This window comes from Mus caroli, chromosome 6, assembly GCF_900094665.2.
Source record: "Mus caroli chromosome 6, CAROLI_EIJ_v1.1, whole genome shotgun sequence".
Taxonomy (NCBI): domain Eukaryota; kingdom Metazoa; phylum Chordata; class Mammalia; order Rodentia; family Muridae; genus Mus; species Mus caroli.
Genome location: NC_034575.1, coordinates 35,130,873 through 35,150,198, shown reverse-complemented (window position 1 = coordinate 35,150,198; position 19,326 = coordinate 35,130,873). Strand labels below are relative to the sequence as shown.

Below are 19,326 nucleotides of genomic sequence, written 5' to 3'. Positions count from 1 at the left end.
TCCATGGCTTCTGCATCAGGTCCTGCTTTTTGACCTGCTTGAGTTCCAGTTCTGACTTCCTTTGGTGATGAACAGCAGTATGGAAGTGTAAGCCAAATAAACTCTTTCCTCCCCAACTTGCTTCTTGGTCATGATGTTTGTGCAGGAATAAAAACACTGACTAAGACACTCAACAAAACTGGAAAATCTAGATGAAATGGGTGGCTTTCTAGACAGATACCCCATTCCAAAGTCAAATCAAGAGCAGATACACAGGCCCATATCTCACAAGGAAATAGAAGTCATTAAAAACCTCCCATCCCAAAACAAGCCCAGGGCTGATGGATTTAGTGCAGAATTCTACCAGACTTTCAAAGAAGACCTGATAACAACTTTCCTCAAACTATTCCATAAAATAGAATGAGAAAGGAACACTATTTTGCTTGTCTTATGAAACCACAATTACTCTGTTACCCAAGCCACACAAGGACCCAACCAAAAAAAAAAAAAAAAAAAAAAATTCAGACCAATCTCACTTATGACTATCAATGCAAAAATACTAAATAAAATTCTTGCAAACCAAATCCAAGAACACATGAAAACCATCATTCAACACGATCAAGTAGGCTTCATCCCAGGAATGCAAGGTTGGTTTAATATACAAAAATCCATTAACTTAATCCACTATATAAACAAACTCAAAGAAAAAAAATCACATGATCATCTCCTTAGATGCAGAAAAAGCATTTGACAAAATACAGCACCCCTTCAAGATAAAAGTATTGGAGATATCAGGAATTCAAGGCCCATACCTAAACATAATCAAAGCAATTTATTGCAAACCAACAGCCAATATCAAATTAAGTGGAGACATACTTGAAGCAATCCCACTGAAATCGGGGACAAGATAAGGATGCCCACTTTATCTGTATCTATTCAATATAGTACTCGAAGTTCTAGCTCGACAATAAGACAACAAAAAGAGATCAAGGGGATACAAATTGGTAAAGAAGAAATAAAGGTATCACCATTTGCAGATGATATGATAATGTACATAAGCAACCCCCAAAATTCTACTAAGGAATTTCTCCAGCTGATAAACAACTTCATCAAAATGGCCAGATATAATATTAATTCAAATAAATCAGTAGCCTTCCTTTATACAAAGAATAAACAGGCTGAGAAAGAAATTAGGGAAACAATTCTGAATACAGAATTGGAAATTTGGCATAGGATAGACTTCTGTCCCATTATTATACATCACACAGCCAGAAACAGCAGTGTCGCATGGCTAAGATAAAATAAAGATTATTATGGAAGTACTCTCTGATATTTTCCTAGTTAAAGAGTGATTAAAGAGCATTCTCCTTTCCTTTTCTGGTATCTCTTTCCTTAGCAATTTTCTTCCTGATTCTGTTTCTAAATTTCTAAGAGCATTCCTCAGAAGTCTTAGCCTAGACTTTGTGCTACTACTAGGTGAAATACACCCAATTGTTCAGCTTTCCCAACCTCAGTGACATTGTAGGCAAGTATGTGAAGCTGGAGAAACATCTGCATTAATGAGAATTATTCTTAGATTCATTGGTCCCTTACAACTTGTGGCAATCCTCTTGCCTCTGCCTTCTAAGTGCTGGGATTACAGGCATCTGTTGCCATACCTAGAATGGCCTCTTTCCATGAGTGTTCATCTCCTTAGCAACCAGGGCCTCCCTAACTGTACTTTACATGTTCTCCTTTGCTTACCAACTTGTAAATTTTTCAAATCCTTCTCTTCTCCTCTTTGCTCCTGATTTTCACTGCAAATTTGGCTAAATGCCACAAGTAATAACCATTTTGCTGTCTGGGTGTTCTATGTCATTAATATTTCTTCTGCCTATTAATTAGTTCATCACCTTTAAGCTCAGTCCCCCACATGGTATCAGGACATGGACAAAATGCATCCAAATCTTTGACCACAGTGTTTCAAGCATATTTTTCAGTCTGAATTCCAATATAATACTCATTCTCATCTTAAATTTCATCAAGGCCTCAATAAGTGTCAACAAACATTCTCATCAATATTAGAATCTTTTGAGCCCTTACCAGAAACACCTGTTTAATTAACTTATAGCACTGAAGGCTTTCCCTAGCCCATCAACCCAAATCCTTCCTTCAAACCAATTCCCAAAAGTTTTCAAATTTTTCAGATATAGTAAAAGCAAAACCTATTTGAAGTGGATTTAGCCTGCTTCTGCTTGTATCTTAATGTTAGTTTTGGTGCCCAAAACTGCTTATACATGTGTCTGCACATAAGACACTGAAGTACTCTGCCCCCAGTTAGCTCTAATTGGTAAATAAAAATGCCAGCATCCAATGGTTGGGAAGAGCAGACAGAAGCAGGACTTTTAGGATTCCCTGGACCATGCTGTGAAAGAGAGGAGGGTGAGATGGCTGAAATTTAGTATAAATGGAAAGCAGCCCTAGGAGGGAGACGGGATGCCCAAAAGGTAACAGGGCAATAAAGATAAAATGTATATTTGGAGGGTGTTAATTCAGGTATACTGGAGGAAGTGTTTGCTAGCTATGGGGAGGTTTAAACATGCCCAGCCATTGAGCCAATCAAGGTATATCAAAATTAACTCGAGTGTGTGTGTGTGTGTGTGTGTGTGTGTGTGTATCTTTCATCCAAAGGGCACCTGAGACTTGCTTTTGAACAACCCACCAGGTTAATCAGAGCAGATTAACTAATTCACCACTGCCTACACCCAGTCTATTTTCTATTAGTTAGCTTTCTGCAACTATGTCAATTACATGAGGTAATCAGCTTGCAAAGAGAAGTTATTTTGACTTAGTTTTAGGGATTTCAGTCCATGCTTTAGGCCTGCATAGAAGGGGCAGGAGCATGTAGTGAAACCTATTTACTTCATGACCAGGACAAAAGACAGAGTGAGAAAAATAGCAAAGCCCTAGAATCTTCTTTAAGGGCATGCCTTCAAATACACAAAGATTGTACAATAGGCTCTACCTCTTAAGGTTTTCATCACCTCCTATGGTAGTTGGAGTGAGAATGGGCCCAATAGATTCATGTGTTTAAATGCTTGATTCTACTTAGTGGAACTGCTTGAGAAGGATTAGAAGGTAAGGGTTTCTTGGAAGGATGATGTCACCAGAGGTGGGTTTTCAAAGGATTCATGACCCTCCCAGTGTGTTCTCTCTGCTTCCTGTTTTAGATCTGGGTATGTGCTGTTCTAATGCCTATACCTGCCTGCCTGCTGTTATGCTCCCTGCCATGATGGTTATGGACACCTATTTCTCTGGAACTGTAATCTCCAAATAATCTTTTCCTTTTATAAATTGCATTGGTTGTGATGATTTATCACAGCAATATAAAAGTAAGTAAACTACTTCTCAAAGTGTCAAGATGGAAATTACACTTCTAACACATGAACTTTTGAGAGACATTAAGACTGAGCAGCAGTTACAGAGCAGAGAGAGTGAGGAGGGTGCATCTGGCTTCCACTCTCATGACCATTGCAGTGCATTGAGCTCCATAGAGACAGAGCTGAGGCTTGCAAAAGCCTGACAGGCACTGGGCAGTGGAAGCAAGAGCCCAACGGGCACTGGGCAACTATGTGACTCAAGGAGGAAAATCAACTAAAACATGGTCAAAGGAGATCCTAAGAAGCCAAGAGGGAAAATGTCCTGTTATGCATTCTTGGTGCAAACCTGCCGGGAGGAGCACAAGAAGAAGCACCGGATGCTTCTGTCAACTTCTCAGAGTTCTCCAAGAAGTGCTCAGAAAGGTGGAAGACCATGTCTGCTAAAAAAAAGGGGGGGGAAATTTGAAGATATGGCAAAGGCTGACAAGGCTCGTTATGAAAGAGAAATGAAAACCTACATCCCCCCCCCCCAAAAGGGGAGACCAAAAAGAAGTTCAAGGACCCCAATGCACCCAAGAGGCCTCCTTTGGCCTTCTTCTTGTTCTGTTCTGAGTACCGCCCCAAAATCAAAGGCGAGCATCCTGGCTTATCCATGGGTGATGTTGCAAAGGAACTAGGAGAGATGTGGAACAACACTTCAGTGGATGACAAGCAGCCTTATGAGAAGAAGGCTGCCGAGCTGAAGGAGAAGTACGGGAAGGATAGTGATGCCTACAGAGCTAAAGGAAAATGGAAAATCTGATGCAGCAAAAGAGGGGGTGGTCAAGGCTGAAAAGAGCAACAAAAAGAAGGAAGAGAAAGATGAGGAGGAGGATGAAGAGGATGAGGAAGAGGATGAAAAGGAAGGTGAAGATGAAAAAAATGATGATGATAAATAAGTTGGTTCTAGCACAGTTTTTTTTTTCTTGTCTATAAGGCATTAAGCCCCCTGTACACACCTCACTCCTTTTAAAGAAAAAATTTGAAATGTAAGACTTTGTAAGATTTGTTTTTAAACTGTTCAGTGTCTTTTTATTTATTTATTTATTTTTGTATAGTTAACGCACTACCGAATGTGTCTTTAGATAGCCCTGTCCTGGTGGTATTTTCAATAGCCACTAACCTTGCCTGGTACAGTCTGGGGGTTGTAAATTCGCATGGAAATTTAAAGCAGGTTCTTGTTGGTACACAGCTCAAAGTAGTTATATATGGGGACAGAAGTTTGGGTTTTTTTTCTTCTTTTGGCTTTATTTTTGGGGGTTTTTTTTCATCTTCAGATATCTCTGATTCATATGTTTATATGAAGATAATTGTTGTTCTGTTAACTGATACTACTCTGTAATTGCAAAAAATGCAACTATTTTGTTGTCACTATGAATGCTTCTAAGTAAATACAATTTTTTTATTAAAAAAAAATCTGAGCAGCAATGATCTACTACTAGGATCATCTGATTTAATCTTTCTTTTCATTGATAAAACAAATCTAAAATCTGAAATGTATTGATTCTGTAATCAATTTTTCCATTATAGGCTATGAATTAAATCATAGTATATTAAATATTAGTATTTTACATATCTCTAATGAAAGAGGTAGTAAATGTGATAAAGTTATCATAGTTTACCCAAAGAACCAGTAGTAATAATAGATCTATAAGCAGGTTTCTTAAGGATCATTCTGAGGTCTAAGATGAGCAACTAAACTCAAACTAAATGGAAGGCAAGTAGAATCATAATGTGTACCATATATGCATAGGATCTTTCAAGTAAAGTCTATATAAAGCTACAGGACCATGAAAGCAACCCCTTTCCTCCTGATCTGAGGATCAGACATGATTGATGCAAAAGGTTGGAGCTATGATGAGAACCAAAGAACAGAGAAGAACCATCCACTTGACCACACAGAATACTGTTCTGTTCCCTCTGCTGTGTCCTCCACTACCATACCAAAACCTATTAGCTTGAACAAGGGATCCATCTTGGTTAGCACTAGAGATCCCTTACTACTCAGTGTGCCTCAAGAAAGGGAAAAATCACAGAGCAATAATCTCAATGCATGGGAAAAGAAAAATGAACCAGAAAAGAAGTCTGTAGCAGTGACTTGTGTAATGGTGAGAGGAACTGGAAACCAAGCACAAGACTTCTGAAACTCTTGATAGACTAAGTTAAAATATAAGAGTATAAACCAAAAAGCTGAAGAGACAACTATATACAGCATTAGAGGGGCACCGTTGCTGTGCTTCTTCTATTTGTCTATCTAGAGACATTGCTCAGTGATTCTGATCAGGACCAAAAGAGGCCCAGCTGGTGATGATATCTGAGTGATGAAACAGTGACAGATGTAACAAAGATGGGAGGGGCTAAGGGGTGCATGAAGTGACCATTAGGAGGTTCAGAGCAAACCATTAAGGGCATGCTCTCCCTGAGCCAAGGTAGAGAATCCTGTTCCTCACAGCTCTGTGCTCAGAAACTCTGCAAGAAAGGTGAGTCTTGAGCCTGGAGCTCCTCTTCCCAAACAGTTGAACTAACTATATAGTTCATGGAGCTTTTAGGAGAGTAGCATATAGGATAACTTGGACTAAGAAGTTCATCAAATCAAACTTCTTTCCCTTTGTTTGAAAAGTCCCAGTAGAAGCACAGTCTCCTGTTTCTCAGTCTTCCTATCTGGAGTTTTCTCTACCTGCTGATTTTGCCTAGAGCCCTTACCTAGCCAAACCTGCTGGCTCCGGTAGACATCCCCCAGGAGACAAGTGGGCAGCAGATTCCGGCCTCTGCTGATCTTCTTTCTACACCTTGCAAGGAAAGAGCTGGACCATCATGAAACTTATTATCTATCTCACCATCCTAGCTGGTATGTATTTAAGACTTAGTACTCTGTTCATTACAGTGTGGGTTAATCTGAACATAGTGAGGTGAAATGAGTGGGTTGATGGCTTGCAGATCTATGCATATCTACTGATATGAGTAGAATCTGAGTCTCTTCACTTAGACCCCATCCAAGGGCTGAACACAAACACTATAGCCTAAGTATTAAGCTCTTGGATAGATTATGGCACATACCTGCCCTGGAGAACTCTCAACAATGAGAGCGCCCCCTGGTGATTGTGAAATATGAGCCTCATTGCCTTCTGGGAAGATCCTAATGTGGTCACATGAACAGAAGGCCCTGTTTGACTTCTGGTTTCTCCTCTGTACCATAACTTGGAATGCAGGAAGTGGTAAAGGTTGGAACAAAAGACTTAATTTGATGGTTTCTACTACTTCAGTCTCTGCTTCCATGAATTTGGGATTGAAGAATTTTCCACCAGCCCATGTCATATACTAGCTGGGTTGACTTTGGGAAATCTAACTAACCCAGCACCTCATATAGAGCTCAAAATCTTTTGCCTTTATTAATAATCTATCTTCCCAGCTTTGAAGTTTTTAAGTATGGTTACACAGAGGTTAGGCATAGGCCCAGATGTCAACTAGTTGGCAGAAGTACCAGTAAGAGCATAGAAGACAGCCCTAGTCTCAGCCTACATCTCTATTATACTCCACTGCTTTTTTTTTTTTTTTTTACTTTTTGAAATTTTTAAATCAAGTGTCACTATTTTTGATGTGTTCTACTTACTTGTGTGTTTTTTATTTCAATATCTAACATTATATATTAGATTTTTATGCTTCCAATGTTTAACAACTACTATGTATTACTAAAAATATATACACTTATCATTTATCTTTGCCTACATCTGGTTATGTCTTTAAAATGGATTCCTATTGTTGGAATACTCAAGCGACAATTATGAACTAGTTATAGCTCTTGATGCCCATTTCTAAATTGCTTTCCAAGACAATAAAATCAATTTATGAGCAGAGACTATATCATTTATATTATACCTTTTCTTTCAATGAATACTACCAATATTGCCATTATTTTTCTTAAATTATGTCATTTTAATTTACATCTTTATTAGAGGAAAAATACTTCCCCCAGACAATTGATTACTCCCTTAAAATCATTCATACTCCTTTTCTGCTGGGAAGATAAGAATGTCTCATTTACTCTGATATTTGTGTGATATTGTTTTCTCAGGAACAGCTTTATTCACTCACTCATCTGTGCAGAAAGAGGACCATGCTCCCTACTTAGCATACCTCAAGTCTAACTTCAATCCCTGCGTGGGTGTCCTGATCAAAGCCAGCTGGGTGCTGGCCCCATCTCACTGCTATTTACCGTGAGTATTGAGCATCCCCTACCCAAATGGGTTCTCCTCATCCTAGATCAGTGATTCTCAATTGGGGACAACTTCCACCCCCCCCCCCGTGATATGTTTAGAAATGTCTGAAGGTATTTTGGATCTTCACAATCAGGAATAGTGCTATTAGCTTCTAATGGGAAGCATCCTAGAAAGATGCTGTAAATTTCTGTAGATGTCTCCACCTAAAACTCTGTGCTGCTGTTGACAGACTGTTTTGTACTATGCTTCCCCTGCTGCCCCATCAGCTTTTCAAGGTTTTTCCTCCCCCTGGAAATGTGATTACATCTAATCAAGTAGGGGTTCAGCAGGTGACTCAAATTCATAAACTGAGTAAATTGAAAAGAGATGTTCTTTAAAGGAACTAATAGTATGAGATAGTTTTATGTCCCACCAGAGAAATATTGAGCAAATACAGTGACCGTCCTTATCCTAAGAGAAAAGAATGGTTTTAATAGAATAGAAACAATCACTGAATGAAGATGCTATGTGATAGGAACTGTGACTTTTGCCAAAAGGTACTTTTAAAATCTATGGCAATACCTCTTGGAAAAGGTTTGGGAAGATAAATACTCCAACATCACTCTTCCTCCTCCAAATACTTTCTTGAACTTCCTATTGATTAGAAGCCAGAAACAAAAGCTCATTGATTCAAACCACATCATCTTCCAAATCAAAAAGGGAGGAAGGGAAGGGGAATTGTTGGTGGGCTTGTTATCCAACACTCTGGTCATTTTACTCTCATGTATCCACTAGAATGGAAATTACCCACTTGGATAAATGAGGCCCAAAGAGGGTTGAATACTCACTTTTACTTTTACATTCATTATTTTCCTCTACCATGTACTACATTCAAAAACATTAGATAATGACTATACTGTTTACTCTGACTACAAGTAAATCACTACTGTGTGTGTGTCTAGCACTTCATTTGTAAAGTGAGAATTAACATAAGATCTACTGCACACACTTATTATAAGTAAAAGGTAACCCAGATACAGTTCTTGTCACAGTATCTTGCACAGTGTATCATCTAATATCTAAAATGGTGGTGGTGATGATGATGGTGATGTTGATGAAATGATGATGGTGAGTAATGATGATGCTGATGAGTGCTGATGATGGTGGTAAGTGATGATATGATGGAGGTGAGGGATAGTGGTGATAGTGAGTGATGATGACGATGATGATGATGTGGTGGTGGTGGTGGTGGTGGTGATGGTAATGGGTGGAGGTGTAATAGGTGGGGATGTAGTGGTGATAGTAACAGTGGTTTCTTCCTATCCCTTCTTCCTCCAGAAATCTGAGGGTGATGTTGGGAAATTTCAAGAGCAGAGTCAGAGATGGGACAGAGCAGACTATTTATCCCATCCAGATTATCCGCTACTGGAACTACAGTCACACAGCCCCACAGGATGACCTCATGCTTATTAAATTAGCTAAGCCTGCCACCTTCAACCACAAAGTCCAGGTTCTTCCCATAGCCACCACTAACGTCCGGCCAGGCACTGTCTGTACACTTTCAGGTTTGGACTGGAGTCAAGAAAACAATGGTAAGCACACTTTCCACAGCAAGTAAAGCCATCAGCTTCACCCTTAATGAGGAACATCCATGTCCTCAGAGCTGGAAGGTGGGATGGAGTAGAAAATGGCTAAAGGAAGGAGCTACAGGTGTGGTCTAAGAGAGAGCTGTCTAGAATTCCAGTGCTCTTCTACTGTCAGGGGGACAAGTGAACCTTCAGTGGCCTCTGCAGAACTCCAGCAGCTGGATTTCATGGGCCATCTGACTGCATGAAGGACATCCCTTATAGTCACAGACACCATAAGGAGGTGGTGGTCCTACATTTCGCATGTAAGGGACATTTTTGGAGAACCTGAATCAGATCGTTTATAGATACAGAGTAGAAGGAAAATTGCATTCCAACGCACACAAGTCTATTTCACACTGGTAAAATGAAACTATGTGTACCTGGTACTTCATTTGTGAAATGAGGATAATCTGCAGGGTTAACACTCACTAACAAAGCTTTGGAGGGAGGTTGTTTTCCTTTCTCACCTTTCTAATTTTTTTATGCATACACAGAGTACTATCATTGAAGTATGGAGGTGAGGATTAGGGATAAGCCACAGTTGTGAGATGAGCCAGATGTTGTTCCCCTTAGGCAGGCACCCTGACTTACGGCAGAACCTGGAAGCTCCGGTGATGACGGACAAAGAATGCCAGAAAACCCAACAAGGAAGCAGCCACAGAAACTCCTTATGTGTCAGATTTGTGAAAGTATTCAGCCGAATTTTTGGGGTAATCTTGTTGTCTATGTTCAAATTTCATTTATTTGTATGTGTCTAGTTGACTATTTAATCATAATACATTTTAATTTCCAAGTAACTTGAGACTTTGATAAGTTTGTTGCAATGACACCTGAATTTTTTCAGTCATAATCTTCCTACAAAAGGATTTTTAGTTATTAAGGAGCATCATATATCCCTGGTTAATAACATCTTGCTGATGTTCATTCCCATAGTTGCAACAACAACAAAAAAAAAGCTGTGAAAACAAGCATGGCTTGAATTTTTAAAATTTCTCTCTCCCTCACTCCTTCTTCTCCCATCTCTGGCAGGAGGTTGCTGTAGCTACTGTCATTTGTAAAAACAAGCTCCAGGGAATTGAAGTTGGACACTTCATGGGAGGGGACGTTGGCATCTATACCAACATTTACTCATATGTACCATGGATTGAGAAAACCACTAAGGAGAAGATGACATGATGCCCTGCTTTTTCCTCCGCATCTCATTGTCTCTGCCATTGACTGAAGGAGCTTACATGGTCCCTAAACTGAAATAAACTCTCCAAACAGAAAGTTTGGAATGCAGCACCCTGGGAGCCTATATCTTACTTGTGTCCATGTCCACACCACATTATGATGGGAAGAAACGGCTGTTACTACATTGTGCTGGGTTCTGCTCTCTATCATGCATAATGTTCACAACAAACCTTTGAATTTATCATTTTTCCTTCATCAAACAATTTTTGAGTCCAAAGCATCACTATTAATTAGTAGCTATCAAAGCCTGAAAAGAAATGGAATGGAATGGAATGGAATGGAATGGAATGGAATGGAATGGAATGGAATGGAATGGAATGGAATGGAATGGAATGTGAAATATATTTTACACCCTGTGATATATGGAATAAACCATGGTATTGCTATGGGCTCAGGGCTGATTCATAAAAAAAAAAAAAAGTGAGAAAACTTGGGACAGTTCTTTAAGTTCAAAGGGTACTACCTGAGGAAAGGGCAGGCAGGCTTAAAATAATCTCATAAAATCTCAAGCAAGGTCTATGAGCACCTATTCCAATAAGTGGGACTCATCAAAGAATATACATGGAGGGATCCATAGCTCCAGCTGCATATGTAGCAGAGGATTGCCTTATCTGGCATCAATGGGAGGGGAGGCCCTTTCCCTATGAAGGCTTGATGCCTCAGTGTAGGGGAATGCCAGGGTGGTGAGGTAGGAATAGATGGGTGGGTGGGTAGGTGAGCACCCTCCTAGAAGCAGTGGGGAGGGTCTGGGATAGGGGGTTTGGGGAGGAGAAACTGGGAAGGAGAATAACATTTGAAATGTAAATAAATTGAATAACCAATAAAATAAAACACAATAAAGGAGTAGTCATTCCTTTCCTTTCTTTACCATGTCTTCAGGAGTGCCATTTTTCCTCCCACCATTTGGCTTACAGTGGTGGTCTCTAGGGGCTATAGCAAAACATTTTCATTAGTGGAGGAGGAGGTTCCTATCAAAGGAGGCTCCCTATTTTGTCCAGACATAGGAATTATTTATTACCTAAATCAAAGAGTGTGATATAGACCAACCTATATCACAAAGAGATAATAGGATAGGCCAGCCCTGCCATTTGCACTAGAGAATGTTATCAACAAAAGGCAGATTACAATTGATTCCTCCGTACCGCTACATGTTCCACAAGGTCCCTGAGAAACAAATAGCTATAGAACAGAAGCCTTTGCCCTGCCTTCCTGGCTACCATCCCATCTCAGCTTCACAACAGACACTGGCTCCTGTTTCCCTGCTACCTCATTCAAAAGACTTCAGGTGGCTAAGTTCTCAAGTATTAGAAAAAATTATCCAAAGACCTGCTCATCTCATGGCTGCATTGATACCAGCATGTTACAGAGGAAGAGCCCACACATGGGAAAAGTGAGAAGTAAACAGTGAAACTTGGGGCCAATATCAACAATTTAAGTGAAAAAAAAAATTGTTGATTCAGCATCAAGGTAAAAATGACATCTACATATAAGGAAGATGGCATCCCAGGGCAGCTGTTGGACAAGAGAATCAGAAGTCTGGGATGAGATAAAGGGAAGAAACTGCTTAGCCACAGACTCTGACCATGACCTTCACACACACACACACACAGCTACAATTCTGAAAATGCAAACTGTACAAAGGATGTAATTACATAGGATTCAATTCAAGAACAGAGATTTGCCTCCAGATTTGTATTCTTGCTAAAACACAAAGCAGGCTCACACCTGTCACAAATTAAATCATCCACAAGAAGGGTAAGGAAATCAAATCCCAAAAGGTTCATGGGACAGAATATAATTTTATTGAGCTATAATTGGTAAATTAAAAACTATATTTATATTTTATGTAAACATCATGGAGTGATTAGCACAATCAAGTTAATACACCCATTGCTTCACATGACATTCTCTCTCTATCCCTCCTCCTCTCTAGTACCCAGAAAAATAAGCTATCTCTCTCTCCCATCCCCCATCAACCTCTCCCCAACATCCACCTAATGTTTGGCTGTGGGTCTCTGCATCAGTTTCCTTTAGTTCCTGGGTGAAGCCCCTAAGATGACAGATATGCTAGGCTTCTGTTTGCATGTACAACAGAATATCACTAATAGTAACTGGGGTGAGCTCCCTTTCATGACATAGGCCTCAAGTTGGGCCATTCATTGCTGGGCCCTTTCCTCAAATTCTGCTTCATCTTTACCTCAGCATGCACAAGAAGAGGGGGGAGAAGCTGCAATAGAATTATTAAGTAAATAGGTAACTTAATAAAAACAAACAAACAAAATGACACATTCCTGCCCTTAAGCTTTAATGTAACAGTGCCTGGCAATGTGTGTTGAAGACATGGTAAGTAATTTTGGTGGTTTAACTTAAATATATTTGTGAGTGAGAGAGAGAGAGTGAATAATATTCCTTTGCAATTTTATGTTCCACTTTATTATGTGACAGTGGTCATTAGGTTGGATTCACATCTTAACTACTTTTATGTTCTTAAAGAAAACCAAATCATGGAAATTGTGATCTGTCAAGAAACTTGAATTTAGCTCCAAAGTACAGCACATTATCAAATTTGAAATATAACTTGTTACTTCATGTGTTTGAAACTATTAATAAGCTTAATCATTCCTCAGGGTAATCCTAGTATATTTTGTGTGTACAAAATGACCTACCAAGATTAACAGACTGAAGAGTGAGACTGGTACTTCAAGAGGCCAGCTTGGTATCATGAAAAGAAAGCTAGACCAGGAGTCAGGGAGCAGCAATGACTCCAGCACTGTCACAGTTCTCTGTGAACATGTAGGCAAGCCACCATCTTTGTCAGGGCTCAGTTTCTTTCCTCTGTGTGTGTGTGTGTGTGTGTGTGTTGGCTCATACCTTATTTATGTATGTATGTATGTATGTATGTATGTATGTATGTATTTACATTTCAAGCGTTATCTTCTTACCTGGTTCTCCCCCCCCCCCGAGAAGCTCCCTATCCCATCCCTCCTCCCCCTGCTTCTATGAGGGTGTTCCTCCACCCACTCACCTACTCCTGCCTCCCTGCCCTCAATTCCCCAATACTAGGGCATCTATCGAGCCTTCATAGGAACAAGGACCTCTCCTCCCATCGATGCCTGACAAAGCCATCTTCTGCTACTACACTCATTGCAATGGTTGGCTGTGAGCATCCAACTCTATATTTAAGGACTCTGGCAGGGCCTCTCAGGAGACAGCTATATCAGGCTCCTTTCAGCAAGCATTTCTTGGCATCTACAATAGTGTCAGAGTTTGGTGACTGTATCTGGGATGAATCCCCAGATGGGACAGTCTCTGGATGGCCTTTCCTTCAGACTCTGCTCTACACTTTGCTCTATATTTGCTCCCATAAGTATTTTGTTCCCCTTTCTAAGAAGGACCAAAGCACCCACATTTTGGTCTTCCTTCTTGAGCTTCACGTGGTCTGTGATTGTATCTTGGGTATTCCAAGCTTTGGGGTTAATATCTACTTATCAGTGAGTGCATACCAAGTGTGTTCTTTTGTGATTGGGTTACCTCACTCAGGATGATATTTTCTAGTTCCATCCATTTGCCTAAGAATTTCATGAATTCATCATTTTTAATAGCTGAGTAGTACTCCATTGTGTAAATGTACCACATTTTCTGTATCCATTCCTCTGTTGAGAGACATCTGGGTTCTTTCCAGCTTCTGGACATTATAGATAAGGCTGTTTTGAACATAGTGGAGCATGTGTCCTTGTTATATGTTGGAGAATCTTTTGGGTATATGCCCAGAAGTGGTGTTACTGGGTCCTCAAGTAGTACTATGTCTAATTTTCTGAGGAACCACCACACTGATTTCCAGAGTGATTGTACTAGCTTTCAATCCCACCAACAATGGAGGAGTGTTCCTCTTTGTCCACATCCTCTCCAGTATCTGCTATCATCTGAGTTTTTGATCTTAGCCATTCTGACTGGTGTGGGGTAGAACCCCAGGGTTGTTTTGATTTGCATTTCCCTGATGACTAAGGATGTTAAACATTTCTTTAGGTGCTTCTCAGCCCTTCCAGTTTCCTTAGTTGAGAATTTGCTGTTTAGCTCAGTTCCCCATTTTTTAAATAGGGTTATTTGTTTCTCTGGAGTCTAACTTCTTGAGTTCTTTGTATATATTGGATATTAACCCTCTCTCAGATGTAATATTGGTAAAGATCTTTCCCCAGTCTGTTGTTTGCTGTTTTGTCCTTTGCCTTACAGAAGCTCTGCAATTTTATGAGGTCCCATTTGTTGATTCTTGATCTTAGAGCATAAGCCATTGATGTTCTGTTCAGAAACTTTTCCCCTGTGCCCATGTATTCCAGACCAGGGCTCAGTTTCTTAAAATACAAATAGGAACTTTATGACAAGTGAGTGCAGATAACCAGTCATCTTCAAAATACTCATGTTTTTTATGGGTTAGTTCCAGTCATTACCAACATGGAAAAAAAACAAATAAACTACTGCTGTAAATTTGTGACCAGTTGGTCTCCAACCAACAAACACAAAGACCTGGTAAACTAAAGTTCCAGTTGTGGCTACAGGGAGACTAAAGTGAACCAAGAAGGTGAAGCCATGACTTTCTCATGAACTTTGCTCTTTTGAGAACAGAACTAAGTGTATTCAGTGCCCATTTTGTCCCACTTGGGCCCCAAGTTTTGCATATTAACATAGATTATAGCAGTTAACTGACTTTCACCCTAAAAGGTAAGACTGGAGCTCAAAGAATTTTCCAGAATGTAAATGTCTTATTATTCAATTAGATTTACTTAAGTGAAGAAGTGGGAAATTGATTGCTCCTTAAATAAAGTTTGTCTATAGTTACTACCATTTGATAGATAAGTAAATGCTCATAAAAATTAATAACATTGTGATAGTTTGCAAATGCTCCACCCAGAGAATGGCACTAGTAGTTGTTACCCTGTTGGAGTAAGTGTGTCACTGAGGGTGTGAGCGTTCTAAGATCCTCATCCCAGCTGCTGGGAAACTAATATTCTGCTAGCAGCCTTCGGGCGAAGATATAGAACTCTCAGCTCCTCCTGCATGCCCACCTGGACACTGCCATGCTCCTACCTTCATGATAATGGACTGAACCTCTGAACCTGTAAGCTAGCCCAATTTAAATGTTGTCCTTATAAGAGTTGCCTTGGCTATGGTGTCTGCTCACAGCAGTGAAACCCCAACTAAGGCAAACATAAATTGTAACATTTTATTTTAAATATAAGAAAATATAACATGTACAAATAATGTATATTTACCATATAGAGAGGGAATATCATAAAACTTCTATGAAACATAAAGTCCAATCTTCATTTCTATAATTCATTAAAATAATTTATTTTACATTGTCAGAAGAAAAGCAATGTTAGTCTTTAAGTTGGTGTCAAAGAAAAATCTTGACACCAGAAAAATCTTTAAAGATATGAAAAACCCAACTTTTTCATAGAGAACTAGCAAAACATGGTCCACCCAAATATCCTTACTTCCCCATTTCCCTTTGATCATGGGCCCCAGGCTCTGTAAACACACATTGTCTTCTACAAAGCGTCTCTGATAAATCTGGTTCACCCTAGGGATCGACGTGATCAACATAATAGGACGAAGAGAAAGGTAGGCAGCCATGCATGTGTTAGAAGCTAAGATCAATGGGAGAACACTTGGAAGGGACAGAGAAGAGGCTAGCCACCATGTAAACCAGGTGAAGGACACAATAACAGACCAAGGATTTCAGGCAGTGATGTGAGCATGTTGCCCAAACATCTCTCCTACCAGTAGCTATTCAGTTAGGGAACCTTGGAGGAGTATAGCAACATAGCTTATATAAATGAAACAATTGAAATATGGAGATGCTAGGTGATGTGTTAAAGGGAAAAAATGCCTTGCAAAAACTGCCCCAGTCTGAAACTATAGGACTGCTTAGGCCTGTGCACAGTTAAAGTACTCAAGAGGTGGGATCCATCTAGGTTATTGCAATGTGATATCATTTTGAGATTATATATAACCAGACCCCCGAGAAACTTTTCCCATGAAAGCCAAACAATTGAATCAATAGGAACAACTGATCAGCCAGATTCACAAGCATCAAGGGAAGGAAGGACATGTGATAGCCAATTCTGTCAGCTTGGATTGGATGGAGACATGTCTAGAAGGATAGTAAAGCAGGTCTTTTTGTGCCATCTCCACAGATAAGTAGATCATAAGAGCTCTAACTTAATCAATGGATCTGTCCCTTGGTGGATTCATAATGTGATTATGTTATTTGAAAGTGGTGAAAGGTAGGAGGAAGGGCCTAGTTAGAGAATCTGTTCACTGGGTGCATATCCTTGGGTGTTACAGCCTGCCCTGGACCTCTCCTGTATTCACTCACTTTGCTCCCACCACAATTTTCCACCAAACTCTCCTGTGCTAAACTATAAACTTAAATCAATCCTCCTGCCTCATAAGCTGTTTCTGTCAAGTATTTTGTCACAGAAATGAAAAAAAAAGTAACTAACACAGGACAAAGAAGTATGAAAAGGCAGAACACACAGCACCTCCAGTGGAACACGACTCTAGCAAAGACAAAGAAGTTAATGGAATCCCTGAAAGGGTATTCAGACAAATGGAATTAGAAACGGGTCATGATGCTAATATGAAATTCAACAAAGAAAGATCATGTAAAGAACCAAACTGAAAGTCTTAACAACATACCGTGTTCAGCAGAAGAAAGATATTTCTGAACCTAAAGAGGATTTTTTTTTAATTTCTAGAAATAGAAAAGAAAAAAATGAAAACAAACTAAAAGTACACAAAAAAATGTTTGAATTATATGAGTTTCATAGGGTATAAGGAGGGAGCCAAGTATACAACACACACTAAACTGGGAAACTTACAGGAGATGAGTAATTTCTAAAGTCATATAACTCACCAAAGTATAACCATAAAAGCAGAAATGCCTAAACAGACCAATAACAGGTAATAAAATTATTTCAGAATAAAAAGCCTGTCAATAATGAAAATATCAAGTGGATGACTTCACTTGCTAAACTCTCTTAAATGTTTACAGATACTATCAATTATTCTTAATTTTCTAAAAGTTAAAAGGGTGAATACTCTTCCAAATTTGTTGGTAAGGCTAATTACCATGCTCAGGACAATGAGGACTTTTATAGACTTTTCACAATTTCTTGATGTAGGTCTCAATTGCTAAACACATCACATACTTAAGTCAAAGGGTATGGAAAAACCAAGATGGTGCTGACCTGGAAATTTGACCTCTTTTGTCCAACCTTCATATTACTGGAAAGGAGGGTTCTGTGATCATTAATTTGACCAGTTGTGAACCCTACATCTACAATAATGACCAGCCTGATAAGATGTGCCTACTGGTGCAATAATGGCACAAATGTAATTAAATTCACCAAGAAACTCCTGATTTAACAAGAGCCCCAGGCCACAAGATGAAACTCATAACTAGTCCCATTATTTAGCCAAAAATCTATGGCTACACAGGCCATAGACCTTAGGGGAGAACTGACAATCATTTTCTAAATGAACATAATAAGTATTAAACTGGAAGTATTAAACTTTAATACCTAATGACTTATCCTTATACCTGTAGATTAATGCATCTCTTTTATTTTTGGTGGTGAGCCTAGCCTTTAACGGCTGAGCCATCTCTCCAGCCCTGGATTAGTGCATCTCTTTACCCTCATCATAGATACTTCTATTTGCCACCAAGAGTAGTTAATACAGATTCCACAACTTCTCAAGACACAGAAAATAAAGAGACTGCAGGATGCTCAACTCCAATCAGAACACACACACACACACACACACACATATCCCTCCTCTCAAGACTCAAAGATTATTGTGGAAATGGGGGACAGAAAAGGTATCATTGCCAAGCATGGCAGATGACTACAGAGAAACTGTCTGCTGGGCACAATAGGACAACTGCTCATGTGAACTCACAATGAATGTGACAGCTTAGGACCTGTGAAAGCCCAACCTCATCATGTAAAAGAGACTGGGCTTAAAATCTCACACACACACACATCCCCAGACATGGATCTAATAGCAATTGTTAGCTTCTTGGAGTGGAAAAGTCCATTTTCTCTAAGACTGTAGACCCTGGTAAGTTGACCATGTTCCAATAGAAGGCCATATATCCCAGAATATTTATGCAGCACAAATTGTTCTTGATGGTCAGTAGTGGGGGACACAAAGCTAGATGGATGGAGAAAATGGCTGTATCTTGGAAGAGTTGGGGATGAGATGAATTATAATCAAAACATGTTGTAAAAAACATCTCACATAATTAAAAATTTTTAAAATCCTAACAGGAAACATTTTACTTTCCCAGAACTGTGCCTTTCCTGCCACTAGATGGTATAGAGGCAACTCCACTGTGGCAGCTGCCAACCTAAGCAAAGCTGGTCTTTAAATAAATTGTATTCATCCAGATATTTAAAAAAGCAGATCAAGATTATTATTAGTAAGCATACATAATAGGGAAATGCTAAATGTATACACATTCAGAGTATTTCGAGTTTCTTTCCCATCAACCTAGGAAAAGAAGTTCTTGCTCACTGGTCAGTATGACTGACACATGAGAATTCAGGCATTTGGTATTAGGAGGAAGTAGCAAATTCCACGTTCTGGCTTCTAGGTGCAGTCATGCATAGGAAGGCAACAAGTTTTAAAGTCAGATATGTCACTGCCTCCCAATTGAATCAATTAGTAACTATCTGCTTAGACAAGCCAGTTACCCTCTCTATGCTTAGATTCTTCTCTATGATGGATGTTTACCTCATAGGACACTGCTATAAGAGGACATTAATGTTCCCAGGAAAGAAAGACATTTTTTTATAACTTTTTCCACCCTTTGTAATTTCTTTTTTT

At 39.4% G+C, this 19,326-nt stretch overlaps 1 protein-coding gene across 2 annotated transcripts; it reads left to right on the top strand.

Moving 5' to 3' along the window:
* The first annotated feature begins 5,745 nt into the window (after positions 1-5,745).
* Positions 5,746-10,485, top strand: Prss37 (serine protease 37). Of its 2 annotated transcripts, none has more exons than XM_021165448.1 (6): positions 5,746-5,857; positions 6,072-6,225; positions 7,450-7,591; positions 8,912-9,165; positions 9,775-9,911; positions 10,231-10,485. In XM_021165448.1, the coding sequence occupies exons 2-6, from the start codon at positions 6,192-6,194 to the stop codon at positions 10,375-10,377; spliced, it is 714 nt and encodes a 237-aa protein (XP_021021107.1). In that variant the 5' UTR covers positions 5,746-5,857; positions 6,072-6,191; the 3' UTR covers positions 10,378-10,485. The 2 variants fall into 2 exon arrangements, with proteins under 2 accessions (XP_021021107.1, XP_021021108.1); XM_021165449.1 differs by having other exon boundaries at positions 5,758-5,857; positions 5,998-6,225.
* The last annotated feature ends 8,841 nt before the right edge of the window (positions 10,486-19,326 follow it).

Bases quoted from the DNA above. Each gene is read 5' to 3' on its own strand.
- Prss37 (XM_021165448.1), top strand. From the start codon at position 6,192: ATGAAACTTATTATCTATCTCACCATCCTAGCTG. The intron at 7,592-8,911 runs GTGAGTATTGAG...TTCTTCCTCCAG, and splicing joins CCATCTCACTGCTATTTACC to AAATCTGAGGGTGATGTTGG. The intron at 9,166-9,774 runs GTAAGCACACTT...TGTTCCCCTTAG, and splicing joins CTGGAGTCAAGAAAACAATG to GCAGGCACCCTGACTTACGG.